This window comes from Humulus lupulus, chromosome 8 (assembly GCF_963169125.1).
Source record: "Humulus lupulus chromosome 8, drHumLupu1.1, whole genome shotgun sequence".
In the NCBI taxonomy this organism is placed as follows: Eukaryota; Viridiplantae; Streptophyta; class Magnoliopsida; order Rosales; family Cannabaceae; genus Humulus; species Humulus lupulus.
This window is the reverse complement of record NC_084800.1, coordinates 10008593-10024234: the sequence shown is the minus strand read 5'-3', so window position 1 is coordinate 10024234 and position 15642 is coordinate 10008593. Positions and strand designations below refer to the sequence as shown.

The 15642-nt window shown below is 38.2% G+C and overlaps 1 protein-coding gene across 1 annotated transcript in view; it reads right to left on the bottom strand.

The window, feature by feature from the left end:
- Positions 1-12972, bottom strand: part of LOC133794514 (ankyrin repeat-containing protein BDA1-like) — a 43490-nt gene extending 30518 nt beyond the window's left edge. Inside the window, exon 1 of the mRNA XM_062231774.1 lies at positions 12096-12972. Within this exon, the coding sequence (XP_062087758.1) occupies positions 12096-12716 (621 nt within the window). The 5' untranslated portion in view covers positions 12717-12972. The remainder of the gene's footprint in view (positions 1-12095) is intronic.
- Between the last annotated feature and the right edge of the window lie 2670 nt (positions 12973-15642).

Below are 15642 nucleotides of genomic sequence, written 5' to 3'. Positions count from 1 at the left end.
GCATTCCATGTCTGTGGGACTGCTTCTCCATTAGGCCGAGTTAATTTAAAGGTCCCTTCCTTCACAACCTCTATGATCTGATAGGGTCCTTCCCAGTTCAGCCCCAAAACTCCGTCCTTGGGATCCTTACCGGCCAAGAAGACTCTTCGAAGTACCAGGTCGCCTAAGTTAAAGATGCATCTCTTGACCTTTGAGTTGCGAGTGATCTTTTGTTGATAATGCGCGAGATGCAGCTGCGAAGCTTCACATTTTTCGTCAACTAGGTCGAGGGACGCGCTGAGCAATTTGTCATTCTGGTCTTGGTCAAAAGCCCGGACTTTATGTGAGGCTATCTTTGCTTCGACGGGAAGGACGGCCTCGCTCCTGAAAGTTAGGGAGAAAGGAATGTGACCCATCGAAGTTCGGTGCGAGGTCTGGAACGTCTACAGCACCTGGGGGAGCTGTTCAGGCCAAACTCCCTTGGCTTCATCCAACATCTTCTTTAGGCTCGCTTTTAATGTCTTGTTCATAGCCTCGACATGTCCATTAGCCTGGTGGTAGGCCACGGAGGAAAAGCTTTTAATTATGCCGTGCTTTTTGCAGAATTCGGTGAAGAGGTCGCTATCGAACTGGGTTCCGTTATCCGACACGATCTTCTTTGGCAGCCCGAATCGGCAGACTATATTCTTAACCACAAAGTCGAGGACCCTCTTTGACGTAATCCTAGCTAGGGGCTCCGCTTCCGCCCATTTTGTGTAGTAGTCAATAGCAACCACCGCATAGCGAACTCCCCCTTTTCCCGTGGGCAGGGAACCAACTAAATCAATTCCCCAGACCGCGAACGGCAACGGGGACGAGATCATCTTCAGCTCGGCTGGAGGGGCCTGGGCGACCGTGGCGAACCACTGGCACCTGGCGAACCCGGGTGACCTCAACGTCGTTCCCGACCCCTTGCCGTACTCGACTTTGCCCTCCGTGTGCTAGCGCCGTACCCAGCCCTTGCCGTACTCAGCTTTGCACTCCACGTGCCCAACATTGTTCCCGGCCCCTTGCCGTACTTGGCTTCCTGCCGTTCCCGGCCTTCGTCGTTCATTCACTCATATGCAATACATAGCATATAATCAAACAATACTTAAACATACACTAAACACAAACAATAGGGCTACGCCCTGCAATTCAATCACATAGGGAAATGCCCTGCATTACAACAATACAATCAATAGGGCTACGCCCTGCTCTACGGGTACAACAGTCCTCTAACCCGAGCCTCGCTGAAAACCTAGTCACAACGCATTACCAATAGCCATCCATCAAACTCTAATCCAATAAATAAATTCGGGATATAATTCTAGCCTCCGAGACCTTGGATTCTACCAAACCGGGTGGTAAAATCCTTCCCGAGTCTTAACAATTGGGTTCCCAAGCCAAGAACCTTCAAACAGCCAACATTACGAACTTGAGTCATGGCCCAGCCCCTTAAGGGTCGCAGCGCGCTCAAGTCAGAGGCAAAAAGCCTCACTGGTTGAGGAACATGGGCCACGATGCTCCCACCTTGGGCCGCAGCGCGCTTAGGCAGACAGAGGCTTCCAGCCTCTTCAACACACACGAGCCGTGGTGCCTGAAGAACAGGGTTGCAGCTCGAGCCTCCAAGCCCAGAAAACACCATTTTCCCCTACATTTTCCTCAAGCCTAAACCCTCTGAAATTAACCCAATTCAAGGCCTATATCCAGAATCCTTGTTCCCACAGTCTAAACATCCTAATAATCTCATAATCAACCCCAAACTTCTCAAAATAACCAAGGGTAAAACACAATTCAGCTCACATGCATATCACTTCCCAGCAGAAATCAACAAAGTAAGTTGAGTTAAAAGTTACCCCTGAACTTAACTAAGTCTCTGAATTAGTTCCTAGTGTTCCAAGCTGCTAGTCTTCCAAACTCCAGCCTTGAATCCCCTGAACTCCTTCAAAAACTAAGCACCACCTAGAGAGGAGGTGAACTGAAAGGGAGAGGGGGAGAGAGAACTGTGTGTGTTCTGTTGATTCTTCCTTCCTTCTGTTTTCTTCCAGTGACTTCCCAAGACTATACTGAGCTATGTAATACCCCTGCCAAAAGACCAACTGCCCCACAAGCTTATCCTCTATCCTTAAGTAACCCAAGGGCAATTTAGTCATTTGCCAAATCTCATTAAGTCCCCGAGTATTCCTATAAATCCTCATTTAATCCCGACCTTCCAAATAACTACCAAACTACTACCTGTTACTCAATAAATTCCAAACACATATAATATCCCCAAAATACCCCTAGGCTCCTCCCGAACCAAGTATTCGACCCCGTTGTGACTTTCCAGCTAAACTGCTCCCTAGGACTGTCTCGGATCGTGCATCACAAATATATCACCACTCACACGTGGTAAAGATCACAATATACACAAATATTGCATTTATGCCCTCAACGGGCTAAAATTACAAATATGCCCCTAACAACCAAATGGGGCTCACATGCATATTTAATTCACCTAAACATGCATTTCTAGTCACATACTCATCATAATTAAATCAATTATTTCTCTCCAGGCACGCTAATCATGACGCTACAGATATGATTTAATCATTATTTGAGAATATTGAGTATAACGGGAATCAGAATACGTTAATTATAATTAACGAGATTAGCAGGAAATGATTGTTTTCCCTTGGGTGGTTGTTAAGAATTAAATTAGGCTTGGGGGTATTTTGGTCTTTTGACCATTAGATATGTTCAAGGTTGGATGGATGTAGAAGAAATTAGACAGCAAAATAAAGTAGCTATCTTCCTCTCCCACGATCATCTCTTCTTCTTCTTCTTCTTCTTCTTCTTCTTCTTCTTCTTCTTCTTCTTTGGCTTGGAGTTTTGAAATTAACTTGAGGATTCAAATTAGGGAATCAAAGCTTGAGGTTTTAGGCTAGTGATCAGCCATTGAAGGGGATTCAAACCAGTGATTAAGGTAAGATTTCAGCCATAGTTTTATGGTTATAGTTATTGAGCTTGAAGTTTTGATCTTAGAAGTGGTTATTTGGTGTGGTTGTTAGTGTTTAAAAGCTTGGGTTTTGTGGTTTAACTGGTGGATATATTGTGTTGATGCTTGGTTGTGATTTTGGGATTGAATTGATGAAGGTTTGGGCTGGTTTGAATTGAGAAATGGGTAGGGGAGCTGGGTTCGCTAGGTCTAGTCACGACCGAGTTCATGCAAGTCGCGACATGGACCCAAGCCAGAGCCTCCCCTGGGCTCTGCCAAGTAGACGCGCTGTGACCCACCAAGGCAAGTCGTAGCCCGCCCCTGGTACCTCAGACAAATGCTCTCTGTCTTGGGGGCACGCCGCAACTCATTAGGCCAAGTCATGACCCGCCCCTCCCTTTTGTGCCAAGAGGGGTTTTTCAAGGGTTTAGGCTTAGGGTTTCGTTTCTTAAGGCTCGGGATCAAATCAACTAACCATTTTAATAGGATTCAAAGTCCCGGGAGCGAGGTTTTCTATCGTGAACCTTTTATGATTTATTTTATTAAAGGAATTCCATATTTGGTTATGACTAGGTGACCGCTAAGGAACTTAAGGATCAATCGTTCTCAAGGGTCGTTCTTTCATTATTTCACGCTCGAACCAGAGGTAAGAAAACTACACCCAGTATGTGACATTCATGGTTATTGATGAGGCATGTTGAGTGCTCTATATGGGGACATTGATTGCATTGTAAATGCATATCACTTTTTCTTAATTGTGAATGGCACTGACTTATTAGTCGGGAATCGACAATGGTGTTAGTACTGGTCGTGATGCTGTGACTTATTAGTCAATATCAGTGGTAGTACTAAGCACTGGTCGTACGGAATTGATCTATGAGTCAAGAAGGGCATTAGTGTATTGAACGAACAACTGAAATGATTAGATCTAATCAACATAAGCATGAAATGCTTGACCGACCCCAAGGTCGAAGTAACTAAAGCGTTGTTCTAGTCTAAAGGCTAGTTACTTAGAGCTAGAGCCAAAAGGCTCAGGTGATTGTAACGTCACGTGGCTTAGGGTGCAGAGCCCCAGTGTGTGACTCATTAGTCACCTATACAGTATGTGACTCATTAGTCACCTATATAGTGTGTGACTCACTAGTCACCTATACAATGTGTGACTCATTAGTCATTTATCTTATTAGGGTACAGAGCCTCAGTGTGTGACTCATTAGTCACATATACAGTGTGTGACTCATTAGTCACTTATTTGATTAGGGTTGCAAGCCCCAGAATGATTACCAAAATCACTTATTGATATTGTATACATGTAGTAATAAGTTTTCTTGCTGAGCCTTGGCTCACGGGTGCTATGTGGTGCAGGTAAAGGGAAAGAAAAGTTCACCCAACCTTTAGTGGAGAGCTTAGGTGGTGATGTGTACATATGTGGCCGCTTGACCACCACGGCCAATGTGTTTCTCAGAGGAACTAGGGATTAACCTTAATTTTACCGCTTAGGTCAGCGGGTTGTAATTTTTATATTGTAATAACCATTTTGGATTGTAAACACTTTTATGGGCCCATGGACAGTTTAATGTTTTAAATAAAATATATCCATTTCTTTTAATAAAGATGTTCACCCTTGATTATTAATAACACCTAGATGCATGTTTATAACCTAATGACTTGTTTAGGGAATTAAACACAGTTTAAAGTTCACAGTAATGGTCTTGGAGTAACCAGGACATTACAACCATTGAGCTACAATCGAACCACTATCGAGCAAAGTCGTTTTTTCATGAAAATCTTGATTTTGAAGGCCCCAGCAAATGGTTGCTCAATAGTGCTCGATGTCAGCTCGATGGGGCCTTCAAAATCAAGATTGTTCATGAAAAAATGACTTTTCTCAATGGTGGCTCGATTGTGTTGGATGTGATTCTTGCAAGAGACATAATTTTTCACTCAGAAGTCCGTTTGGGGTGATTTTTTTTTATTTTGGGTATTTTTTCAAGATCTACATGTTTGACATGCTCATATGCACATTTGGGAAGTTTAAAACTTGAAAACATACCAAAAGATGTCTTAAACATGAGGTATGTTTGCATTTTTGTATTTTTTTTTCAAGTGTTACACTTCACAAATGTGCTTATTAGCATGACAAACATGTAGATCTTGAAAAAATACCCAAAAAAAATCACTCCAAACGGACACCCGAGTGAAAAATTATGTCTCTTGCAAGAATTGCATCGAGCACCATCGAACTACCATCGAGCAAAGTTATTTTTTTTTCATAAATATCATGATTTTGAGGGCCCCATCGAGTTGGCATTGAGCACCATCGAGCAATGTCGATTTTCTGCAGATTTCAGAGTTTCAGATATGAAAAAATCGTAAAAAAACCAAAAAGTCATGCCCAGATCAGTTCAAAATGTATTATTTAGTGTCTTAAGTAAAACAAACATCATTATATTTGAGAAACAATTAATTACCCATAAATTTCTACTCAAAGAATCATCAAAATGTATGTTTCTTTGAGTATATTGTGTTTATCTCTATAAGGTGGCCGAAGTTATAGATGTTGGTGGCATCAGTGTCGTGTGTGGTGGTGTCTTGAGGTGAGAGAATATGAACAAAAAGAGAAGTGGGGGGAAAATGACAATGATATTTTGGATAGAGTGTTAAAGAGTGACATTATTTTGAAATATTTATTATGCCTAATATATTTTTTAATTAGCACTCTCTATTATGCATAGAATGTGAAATTTCCCCATCAATATTACATCTGAATTGAGAGCATCAGCAATAGAGCACAATCTATTCGATAAAGTATTTTCTTTCATATTATAGTTTTTTTATTGTTGGAACCATAATTTATAGTTTCTTGAAATATGTAAACAAGAAGACGGAACAAACAGTATTGTATGCATATCACATTAGATTTTTTTTTTTTTTAAATGAATACAATGATTGAAGCTGCAGAGGTTTTTGTTGTCATTTAACATGTGAGTTGGGATGACAAGACAACGCAACACTAAGAATAATGTCAATTTTCAACCAAAGCACCTGCCCAGTTATAAATTTGTGTATTAGTTTAACTTATAGAGTAGTACGGATACCTATCCCTCCCTCCCCTTATATTTATGAGTGGTGCTATTTGGCACATATTTGCTACATCAAGGTATTCAACAATATATGAGGTGATATTTTATAGTTAGCTAGTAATATTTTATAATAATTATTAAATTAAAATATGTGAGATTCGATATTTGATTGTACTAATAATGGTAAGTCAAATATTGGACTGCACTTGTACTCCTCAATAATAGTCTCTTTCTAATTAAAATTAGAGTTGTAAATATGGGACGGGCTTTCTAGCACGGCACAAAACCGACACGAGCACGAAAAATTATGGGCTTGGGCCAGGCACAACACGATTGAAAATTGGCACGGCACAGCACGACATGGACCTGAGCACGGCACGACACAACAAGCCCGAAGGCACGATACGAAAGCACGAACAAACTAGCCTGAAAGCACGACATGATAAAAAAACCTGATATTTTGACATTAATAATGATAATAAATTTTTATTTGTCAATTATCTATAAATTAAAATAATAATAAAAGTCTATTATTTTTCTCAATGTTTATATTTTTATAATTATATTAGTTTATTTTAAGATTTGTGAGTTAAAATTTTTAGCATTTATTAGTATGTATGAAAATGCTAATAATTATTTTTGATATAATTTTGTATAAAATATTGTTGAAAAGTATATAAAAATATTTAAATCTATAATTTAAACAAAGAAATGTATTTGGATTGGTAGTGAGTTTATTGATTGTTAAAAATGAGGTGAAGGGTTCAATTTCTTATCCTCTTTTTTTTTTTTTGCAATAATAAAATGGACATAAAATTGGGCCTGAATAAAAAAAATGGGACAGCCCGACTTGGGTCAGCCTAGCCTAAATTATTTAGAGGTACCCGGCCCACATTTACAGCTCTTGCTCCCTCATCAATAAACAATAATTTGACGTGATAAAATAATGTGTCCCCTATGTCAAAATCAAGACTTCTGGTTTTAGGCATAGGCAATGATGAAAATATATGGATTGAAATATCAGTACTTCAATTTAATAGAAATATCAACAACAAAAAATTAACGATATTTAGACCGAAATTATTTTCCATCTAATGTTTTATCATTAGTATAGAGCCTTCTCTGATACTTCGACCGAAATTATCAATTTTTACTTCATTGGAAAAGGGTCCCAGCTGAGAAAAAATTTAATCTCAAATTTACATATAAATCATATAATTTTATCTTTTTAACCAAAAATTGTATATATGTTAGGGGGCCAATTATTACCTGGTCGAGATATAATTAATGAGAGGCTACAATAATTTTAAAATATATTTAATTATATCATTGGCTAAAAATAAAGCATATAACATGTATTTATAAATAAATAAATAAACTTTTTCACCCAAATTTAGAATTGTAAAATGGTTCTAGATCTGTTATTAGCACTCGAGCATGAGTCACAGCGTTCACTACTACAAAAACAACATTTTAGGGCTCACTTTGCGAGTCCTAAAAAAGTTTTTAGGACTTGCGTCCCGCGAGTTTTCTATTTAAGAGCTTTAAAAATTAAGATTTTTTAGCGAGACCTAAAAGAATGTTTTTAGGACTTGCATTGCGAGTCCTAAAAAGTTTTATTTTTAATTTTTTAAAAATTAAATGGTAGTCAAAGCTCCCATCGGAGCTCCAACGGTGACGGCGGTGCCACCACCCCACGGTGGTGGTTCGGTCCGATCCTTTAGTGGGTTTTGAAGCCCAAAGCACAAGAAATACAGTGGTTGTGGTCATTTGGCTCGGGGTGGCTCGAGGTGGTCGGAAAATGCCCAAAATGTTTCGAAAACTCACATGGTCGTCAAACTTTGGAGGCTCCATCGACTAGGCTAGGGGGAGCGTGAGGCTAGGGGCTCACGGGGCTGGGGGTTTCGGGGGCCGGGTAACACTGTGGGTCGGCGCATGTAGGCGGTGGGTGGCCGGAGAGCCGCCGTAAATGGCTGAGCAGTGGGGTTTCGTGAGAGAAACCCACAAAAGTTTCTGAACTTGGAGGCTCCGTCGACTAGGCTTGGGGGCGCGTGAGGCCATGGGCTCGGGGGGCTGGGGGTTTCGGGGGCCGAGGAACACCGTGGGCCGGCGCGTGTAGGCAGGGGGTGGCCGGAGCACCGTCGTTCGTGGCTGGGCACACTACTACAAAAAAGGCTTTTTAGGACTAGCATTGCGAGTCCTAAAAAAGTTTTTAGGACTCGCAGGGCGCGAGTCCTCTATTTGAGAACCTAAAACATCCCATTGAGTGCCTTTAAGTAAGATTTTAGGACTTGCGTTTTAGGACTCGCATTGCGAGTCCTAAAAGATGCGAGTCCTAAAAAGTCATATTTTTAATTTTTAAAAAATTAATTGATAGCCAACGCTCCCGCCGGAGCTCTGACATTAATGGCGGCGCCACCACCCCACGGTGGTGGTTCGGGAAAATGATCAATAATTTAGTGGGTTTTGATTCCCAAAGTACAAGGAATGCATTGGTGGTGTTCGTTTGGGTCATGGTGGCTCGAGGCGGTCGAAAAATACTCGGTAGAGTTTTGGAAAAATAGCACCACCGCAACTTCGAACGACTTTAGGCGGCGGAGGGCGCTGCGTGAGGGGCTGGGCTCGCGGGGGTCGAAGGTCGCCGACCTTCTGCGTCCATTGCAACGGCGCGTGTAGGAGAGGGGTGGCCGGAGCGCCGCCGTCCGTGGCTTGGTTGTGAAGTTCTTGAGAGAGAGATAGAGAGAGAAATGGGGGAAGAGAGCAAGGAGAGAGAGAGAGAGAGAATGGGCTGTTCTGTTTTATTTTTCTTTGTGAAGTAATAAATAGTAAAATTTTAGTTAAAAAAAATAGGAGGGAATTTGAAATTTTTTAAAATTCAAACTTTTAGGACACACATAAGTTTTTAGGACTTGCAATGCGAGTCCTAAAAATATTATCGTAATTTTAGTTAAAAAAATTGGGGGGAATTTAAAATTTTTTAAACTTCAAATTTTTAGAGCACACATAAGTTTTTAGGACTCGCAATGTGAGTCCTAAAATCATTCTTTTAGGACTCGCAATGCGAGTCCTAAAAACATTCTCGTAATTTTAGTTAAAAAAATTGGAGGGAATTTGAAATTTTTTAAAATTCAAATTTTTAGAACACATTCAGTTTTTAGGACTTGCAATGTGAGTCCTAAAATCATTCTTTTTCTTATTGTGAGAATTCTTAATTCATGAGTTGTAGGAGGGACTTATGTCACCACAAACAGAATGCACTCACGGGTTCTGTCGTTCCCACCGTTTCGCGATTAATGGTTAGGTCTGAATTCTACAACGGAGCTATTGCTTACTAATTTAGTTAATAATTTAATCAGTTTTCTCTTTTCTCCCACCTTCATAAAGTATAGGCATTTCCATTTCACACGAGCTCCCGTTCTGAGGCGTGGCGGCAGGACCGATAAGGGATTGGCTCCGGGTGTAGATAGGGTAAAATCGAATCATAGGAGCTAGTAATCGTCGATATGCTCATATTGGTGACGTTATTGTTGCTGTAATCAAGGAAGCAATACCAAATACCCCGCTAGAAAGATCTGAAGTAATCAGAGCTGTAATTGTACGTACTTGTAAAGAACTCAAACGCGACAACGGTATGATAATACGATGTGATGACAATGCTGCAGTTGTTATTGATCAAGAAGGAAATCCAAACAAATGGTTTATCATTTCATGGCAAATCGGCAAATTTTTGGGCCGAGCTGGATTTGAACCAACGTAGACATATTGCCAACGAATTTACAGTCCGTCCCCATTAACCGCTCGGGCATCGACCCGGGCATAGGAAATGAATCCATTTACATACTATTAAGTAAGTGAAAGATATAAAACATAATCTAATCAAAATTATGCCACTTGAACCATGAATTGTCTTATTATTCATCAATTATCTATCTGATTTTTTTTTTTAAAGAACTGCTCAAATTGCGAGTCCTAAAAACATTCTCGTAATTTTAGTTAAAAAAATTGGAGGGAATTTGAAATTTTTTAAAATCCAAATTTTTAGAACACACTAAGTTTTTAGGACTCGCAATGCAAGTCCTAAAAACATTATCGTAATTTTAGTTAAAAAAAATTGGAGGGAATTTGAAATTTTTTAAAATTCAAATTTTAAAACACACATAAGTTTTTAGGACTCGCAATGCGAGTCCTAAATACATTATCGTAATTTTAGTTAAAAAAAATTGGAAGGAATTTGAAATTTTTTAAAATTCAAACTTTTAGGACACATAAGTTTTTAGGACTCGCGTATTAACTCAAACTTTTAGGACACACATGCGAGTCCTCAAAAGTCCAGGAGTTTGTTTTTAGGACTCGCATCTAGGTGAGTGCCCTAAAAAAGTGTCCTAAAATGATGTTTTTGTAGTAGTGGCAGTGGAGTTCGAGAGAGAGAGATAGAGAGAGAAATGGGGGAAGAGAGCAAGGAGAGAGAGAATGGGCTGTTATTTTTTTTTCTTTGTGGTTTAATACATAATAAAACTTTAGTTAAAAAAATCATTCAAAATTTTAGGACACACATAATATTTTAGGGCTCGTTTTGCGTGTCCTAAAAGAAATTTTTTAAGGACTCTCAATGAGTGTCCTAAAAAGTCCATGAACTTTTGTTAAAAAAAAATTCAAACTTTTAGGACACACATTTTAGGGCTCGCTTTGCGTGTCCTAAAAGAAATTCTTTAAGAACTCTCAATGAATGTCCTAAAAAGTCCAAGAACTTTTGTTAAAAAAAAATCAAACTTTTAGGACACGCATCGGTTTTTAGGGCTCGCGTTGTGAGTCCTAAAATAAATTCTTTAAGTACTCTCAATGAGTGTCCTAAAAAGTCAAGGAGATGTTTTTTGGACTCACATCTAGGTTAGTGCCCTAAAAAAGTGTCCTAAAAGCATGTTTTTGTAGTAGTGGTTCGAGCATAAACTGCAGGCTCGAAGATACCAACCTTCTCCGATGAACGAATTCGACCGAATTAGTGGATGAGGAGAAGGTTACAACTGAAATGATGAGCTCGAAGTTTCGCTAGTCTCGAAATCGTGTCAACACAATGATCGAGCTCAATAACGCGTTTATCACATGGAAAAAGTTGTTAGGAAATCCCTATTTTGTAGGGATTTGTTAGCACCGTGTATTGAATCCCTATTATCATGATATATTATGTAATTAATGCATTTATTCAAATTTAAATATTTGATTATAACTTCCCTAAATTGGGAGAAGATATTTCTACAACCATGTCTATAAATAGTCTGGACAGATTCATTTGTAGTCAGGCACAAATTTGTACTGAAAAACTCTGTCAAATTGCTTTCATTCGAAGCTTTGAGAGAGTATTCATAATAATAGTAACTTGTGGACGTAGACAGATTTTAACTGCTGAATCACGTTAAAATCTCTTATTTCTTCTATTATTTCTAATTCATCGCTTATTGCTACATAATTAAGTTGACGAAAAACGGTATCAACATAAACAATCGTTGAAACGAAGCAAACAAGAAGTTAAATAAATGTTAGGTGTTTTGGTGAATGGATTTTCTTTTTATAATTTATCAATATCGCAATGTAATTAATAGTGTAGAATGGATTCTCTATAATTAATCTAACAATTAAAATTAAGCTTTGTAATGCAAATATAAATAATGATACTAATTAAGCAGTTGTCCTAGAAACACTTTTTTATAAATAAATAGCACATAATTGATTAATTAATTATATATGATCATTGCAATTATCTCTATTTTTTTCCATTATCATTATATGTATTTTATCTTTACGTCGTAGAATCTTTATTTTTGGGGAGTTTTGGTACTGTTGTTGATTTTTTTTTTTTTTTTAAAAACTGTTTAAGATTAAGGAGAAAGAATCATTCAGAAGAGACCAATTGGTGAGGGAAGTGTTGTGATTAATGGTAGATTATTATTAATTTTGATTTTTTGACAAATTTCTTAACGAATTTCGATCACAATAACCACACAAAAAATAAATAGTTATATATATACGTACGAACGTACCTCAACTTGGTTCAGCATAACAGCTAAATGCAAAACAGTGTTCTGAGTTTCTCGGTCTTTGGCGTTGAGGAACTCGGCGTTGTGACGATCCACTGCTTCCACCAACAGTTTGAGAGCCTCCAAATGGTTATGCTGAACGCATAGATGTAGAGCTGTTTCTCCACTTGGAAGCACCTCAAAGACCGACTCACTTTGGGCATCAATCAGAAGTCGAATTACGTCGACGCGGCCTCTCATGGCGGCATAGTGGAGAGGGATTTTTCCATATTTGTCTTTAACAAAGCAAACATCTTTATTTTCGTGTAGCAAGGCTCGGACTATCTCCATGTGCCCCTCGGCCGCAGCCAAGTGAAGAGGCGAGCGTTTGAAGGAGTCCAGCTCCGAAGCAAGCTGCGGTTTCAGCTTCAGAAGTTGTTTAGTGAAATCCAGGTGGTTGAGCGCAGCTGAATTGTGCAAAGGAGATTTAGTGGAAGTGGTGAGTGAAATTCTTGTCATAATTAAAGGGTCTTCTTGGAATAAGGAGTTCAAGGTCACTACAGATCCTTCCACTGAGGCCTCAAAGAGCATTGATACTGTGGCATCATCTCTATCATGAGTACTCCTACTCAATGCTGTTTCCATCGTGCTCGTGCTCGTACTTAGATTAATTGTGAAAAAGGATAGAGAGAGGAGAGATTTGAAAAGAAGATGTGCTAATTACTAACCCACAGGAGTCAGCAACGCATTATGAATAAACACTTATATAATGAATCATATTGTGAAACTTCTGAAAAGTTAATACCTCTATGGTTGTACGACTTATGTTCAAATATGTCAATGAGGAAGACAATCAGAAATGGAGCGAGGATTCACAATGAGGGGTTTTTTTTTTTTTAATTATGGGGCTAAAGTACTTGTCTAAATTTCGAAGATTTTTCTTAGTAAAATAATAGTATATAAAATTTAAAAATTTAGGAAAAATAAAAAATTGAATGCAAGCTTAAAGTCTTGGAGCTCATGTAGTTCGGTCCTTGAAGACAATCAGGGCCGGGCCCTGGGCATAGGTGGGCTAGGCCCGTGCCTAGGGCCCACCCCTACCCAGGGTCCAAAAATATCATGTAAACTCTTAAGTGTGTTCAAAGAAAAAAAAAATTTAAATAAGGCCCGCTCAGCAGCCTTTCCCCTTCTTAGCTGGTGTTTAAGAAAAAAAAAATTAAATAAAGCCCAGCAATATTTCCTAAATATTAGTTTGGAATTTATTTATATTACTAAATATTAGTTTAATTTTATTTAAAATTACATAAAAAAAATTACATATACAAAAGAGCCTATTATTTTCAAATTTATTAAAACCGTCTTAGGCCCATTTTTTTTCAGTGCCGGCCCTGAAGACAACCAGATTGACTTGGGCCGCACTAGCTTCCTTTATTTATTTTTTTTCTTGAAAATAACATAAATTTTCAAAATATTGTAGCATTTCACAAATTTTATCATTTTTATTTTTTAAAATTGACATGCATTAATTGTGAAAAAGGATAGAGAGAGGAGAGCTTTCAAAAGAAGACAACCCACATGTCGTGTAACTTAAAAGTACCGTGACAGCTTTTTTATATATATATAATTTTTGTTTTTTTTAAAAAAATTCTGGTTGTTTTAATATTGAACTTCGTGGTGTAGATTTTTTTTTAATATTTAATTTTTTTTTTACAAAAAAAGTAATACATTTCCAAATTATTTATAGCACATATAAAATTAGAATTTTTTATTTTGGTTGTTTAATTTTGTTAAAATTGATGCTAAAAATTTATATATTTTTTAATATAATGTGTAAATTATGTAAAATAGTTATGTTGAGTTTTATTAACTACAGTTAATATTATTTTTTTATTTTTTTGTGTGGTGAGTTATAGTAGTTTATTTATTTTTGGCTCAATTTATAATATAATCTTTTATCATATTATTAAGAAATGATAATTAGGTGATATTTTAACATATATTTTTATAATTCCAATCTCTACATAATTCAGTCATGTTCTTAATTCATTATTTTTTAGGATGATATTTACATGGCAATAATATATACACCCCACTTATTAAAAATAAATTAATTTAGCTTTTTTAAAATAAATTGTTAACACTTGTTGACGCCGTTTTTCGGTTACTTAAATAGTAGAGCAATTAAGCAAATGGAAAATGGAGCGAATGAATTTAAAGAGGAAGATAAGAAGGTTTTTTTACGTGGTTCAGCAGTTAATTCTGCCTAGTCCACGAGTCTATGTTATTAAGACTTGGAGTTTTCTGAATATTCTTCAAGGATGGATTACCCAGAGCTTTCTCCCAAGAAATCAGAAATTAGAATCTGATCCCTCACAAGTGGTGATTTCTTCTCTATTTATAGGGAATGTTACAGAGTTCATCCCCACATATTTCGGGAAGATATTATGTATATCAATTGAACTAATGATATTAAATGTGATATCTCCTATATACATAGAAACGTCCCATGGAAATCGGGAACGGATAACAGATAAAATGATATCCCTTAAATTAGGGGATTAAATAACAATAAACACGTTCACACGTAATCGGTTATTTCAGATGAATTATCCAATCTTCGAGATCGGCCATTAGCATTAACTCTGTCGAGACCAAGAGTCATTCACGAGCTTGCCACCCCAACTTCGTGCTATGCTCGGGACATGTGGGTGCCGACAAAGCTGCTACATCCAAGCTTGTACTTCCCGAGTTCGAGCTATCTCGCCTGAAAGCAATTGGTGAAAAATATGTTTAAGTGTCATGCCATGCGAGCTCAAAACATATTCGAGGTTACATGTTCGAGCTTTCGAGGTCGGCAATTACAGCAGAGCGGTTTGACTGAAGGATCAAATGATGACCATGCATACTTCGAGCTCACACCCGTCGAGCCCAGCTTTCGGGATCAAGACTCCTTGTCTCGAAATCTGGGTATAACATTTTTGTAACGCCCTGGCTACCCCAGAACAGTTACGGTGAACGGTGGACCGGAAATTTGACTCATTGCCTGAGTCCTTTGGTCAAAAACGTGCTCTAAGTATGATTAACAGGTTAAGGTACAAAACCAATAAAAAGGAAATGGAGATTTTATTACAAACTGCTCTGCAGAGGCAAACAAAACATTTACAAGTGGTTCTCAGTACAAAATGGTCATTACAGTTTGAAATTTACAATCCCGCCGACTTAAGCGGCAAAAACAGGGTAAACCCCCTAGTTCCTCTGAGAACACCATGACCGTGGCGGTCAAGCGGCCGCATATGTACACACCACCACATCAGCTCCCCACTCAAGGCTAGGTGAGCTTTTCTTTCCCTTTACCTGCACCACATAGCACCCATGAGCCAAGGCCCAGCAAGAAAACATAACATTTTTCAATAACACTATCAAATGATTATCATTATAATCATACTGAACATAAAGCTTTCAACAAGCAAATGAACATCACATGATTTTAGCGGGAGAGTGGCTGTTAGGTAAGCCACTAGCCTCCAAGCTCTCTTTTCCAGCGGGAGAGTGGCTGTTAAGTAAGCCACTA